The sequence below is a fragment of the Rhagoletis zephyria genome, unplaced genomic scaffold (assembly GCF_001687245.7).
Source record: "Rhagoletis zephyria isolate East Lansing unplaced genomic scaffold, Rhagoletis_zephyria_1.1 Rzeph_scaffold_39665, whole genome shotgun sequence".
NCBI lineage: Eukaryota > Metazoa > Arthropoda > Insecta > Diptera > Tephritidae > Rhagoletis > Rhagoletis zephyria.
Window position 1 is genome coordinate 1 of NW_016196720.1, and position 2,890 is coordinate 2,890.

The window sequence follows — 2,890 nt, forward strand, 5'->3', positions numbered from 1 at the left end:
GCAGGGGTTGAAATTCACTCGGAAGTGAATTGCAGAACCTGCCTGATAAATATTTTTTTTCAAATATAGAATTTTGTTCGTCTTTTATATACATGTTTTTTTTTGTCGAACAAAATCCTCGAAATTTACGATGTTGTCGAGGCATTTCCATTTCAAGCGAATGCTTCAAGTAGTTTTCCCTTTGAAAGGATGTAAGTTGTTCATCATCCAATAATAATTATTGTAATATATCAAAATCTATGTTACAACCTCTTCACACACATATTTGTCTTTTAGAAGGTTAATAAAAATAAGGTATGATTTTTTTTTGCATGTCTCGCGATTTATTAAATACCATTGTGCATTAGAAGTTATTCAAGTGAAGATGGAGCTTAAGTATATAAATATATTTTAATGTGAATTATAAAAACTAAACACACAAAATACTCACTAGTATCGCTGAAACTAAATTCTGTTGGGGGAAAAATTTAAAGATAAAAATGATGAGTCCATCGTTAGTAAGTGTGAAGCTTAAACGGTTTTAATTTGTGAAAAATATTTTTAAAATTAGTTTGATATTTGCTCCATAAATTTATAGATCATATGCTGCTTCGTAGTTTTAGGGATTCATCCATATTAATCAAGTTAGTGGGGGTAAAATTAGTTTTAACTATGAAATTACTTTCGAAAGTTTTTATTAATATGCTACTTATGTGTGTACAGTGTCTATAAGCGCCACATATGTTTACAAGAATTATATACATACATCAAAGGTTATAACAGCATTTGATAATTTTTGGAACAAATATATGTTATTGGTTATCTTTGGAACCCCAGCATCAAGTATGTATGTATGTGTAGACATAATTAAATGTATGTGTGTGTATTGAATATGAGCAAAGCAATACCTTTCGTAAAGCACTAGGAGTTTGGGTATTCTGCTCATCATGAGAAATTGTACGCATTATTGGCGGTCCCTCATACTCTCCATCACTGTCTAGAGAGCTAGAACGTGTTTCATTGCTTTGACTATGATAGAGAAAAATGCTTGATAGTTATTTTAAGTGAAAATTAAAATATTTCATACTTACTGCAGAAAGTAATCAATATTCACATAATTTGAGCTACGACCTGGAGACTCAGGATCTGTTACAGACGCCTGGCTACTAAGGTGTGTAGCAGAACCGATTGGAAGCGTACTGCCGGGCGTGGATAGATCATCCCGACTGGACGATGAGCCAGTGCCGCCCGGCTTTATATAAACATATTCGCCCTCGCCATTATCCAGTGGTACTGTGTCGTAATACGGTTCATTGTCCAGGTGTTGTGGGGCTTTTGCACAGTCAGAGCCCAAAGATGAAACAGATTCATAGCTTTTAATCTGCTCGAGAAAATAGAATTTGTTTATTTATTGCCAAATACAATATTTATCTACCTCACTTTGAAAACACTAGTATCTATTTTCAATCAGCTACAAAAATTTCAAAACCAAATATAATATTTTCTTTTACTCACGATTTCCGATATGCCTTGTGATGCTAGTGATTCCTTTGAGCCAACTATCTGGCTTTGTCCACTTTCGCTGTCAGCGGCTGGTAGTGAAGAACGAGATTTCTTTTCTAAGCTATTCGTCGATGAACTATCTGCTACAGCCAGCTTCGAAGGCTTATTCAAGCTGCCAGTGGGTGACGCGCCCACTGCGGCACCGCTGCCTCGAGGAGGGCCCGATACGTTACGACTTTGCGTGGAAATCGTTCGTCCCAAGCTACCAGTTGGACTCTGCGTTGTCGTAATTTCTGAGCGTTTGGTTTTCTCCAGACTCTCCGATTTACCAACTTTTCGTCCTAGTTCCTCCATCAAGTCAGGCGGATTGAATTTGCCCAGCTCTGGTGTAGTTTTCCGATTGGCCGCCAATGTTTTAGCTTCCAAAGACTCGGGTGACTTCTGTCGCAAAATATCAGAAGGTTTGATGTTACGTTCAAGCGAATTTCCTGGACTTTCCGATGAGGATAAATTGCCAGAGCCGCTAGGTAAAGGCATACTACTGCCAACAAATGGAGAGTCACGTTTCGGAGACGATGATAGTTGCCCTGGTATAGTAGGTGGTTCAACTCGGCGTATATTTTTGGGAGGAGGCCTGAATTAAAATAAGAGACATATTATTTTGACAAAAAAAAAAAAAAAAAAAACAAATAGTTCCTACCTTGGTGGCATCTTCTTTTTGGCGTCCGAATGTGCAGCGTACGTTGAAGCTGACATGGAAGGCGATGTTAATGCAGGGGACAAAGGCGGTGCTGTTGGCTCTACCTTGGTAGACGTTTTACGTTCGAAACTGCTTAGAGTTGTGGTGGTGGTGCCCTGCGCCGATTCACTTCCCTCCAATCCGTCATCTACCTCAGCATCCATGTTTGACTTGCTTTCCTTAACCTCGATTACTGTAACAAAATGCGATGTTTTCTGCGTTGGCGGTTTTGTTGTTTTCTGTGTTGGTTCACCAGTCGGTGTTATGTCCAATTCTTTAATGTCTTCCAACGGAGAGTGGCGTACTGCCTCAGAATCGCCGCTAGCGGAATTACTGCCGAACGAAGCAGCCAACTCATTGATACACTGATGTAAGGCACCATTTTCGCTTTGTTGTCGACTATCCTTCTCGGTGCCTACATCTTTGTCTTCATGCTCGAAACTTTGCTTCCCGCAACCGTTCTTGGCGCTGCCGGCATTAGTAACATTAGCTCTGGTTATCTTGGAAGCGCCGCTACCGCTGACACTGTTTACATCGCTTCCGCCACTGGACTCCGCGTATTTGTTATCAGTATTAAGAGAGAGTCTATTGTTTTTATCTCTATTTTCATTGTTGGCTTCCCGTAAGTTTAAGCTAGATTTCTACAAGAAGTAATACAAACATACACAC

The 2,890-nt window shown here is 39.4% G+C and overlaps 1 protein-coding gene across 1 annotated transcript; it reads right to left on the minus strand.

The window, feature by feature from the left end:
* Nucleotides 1-72: 72 nt before the first annotated feature.
* On the minus strand, nt 73-2,862 carry LOC108354846 (polycystic kidney disease protein 1-like 3; the record flags this gene model as incomplete). Its single annotated transcript, XM_017606017.1, has 5 exons — nt 73-451; nt 888-1,008; nt 1,071-1,360; nt 1,495-2,116; nt 2,183-2,862. Coding segments are annotated over 5 exons (1,755 nt in total), but the record flags the coding sequence as incomplete, so codon positions are not given.
* Between the last annotated feature and the right edge of the window lie 28 nt (nt 2,863-2,890).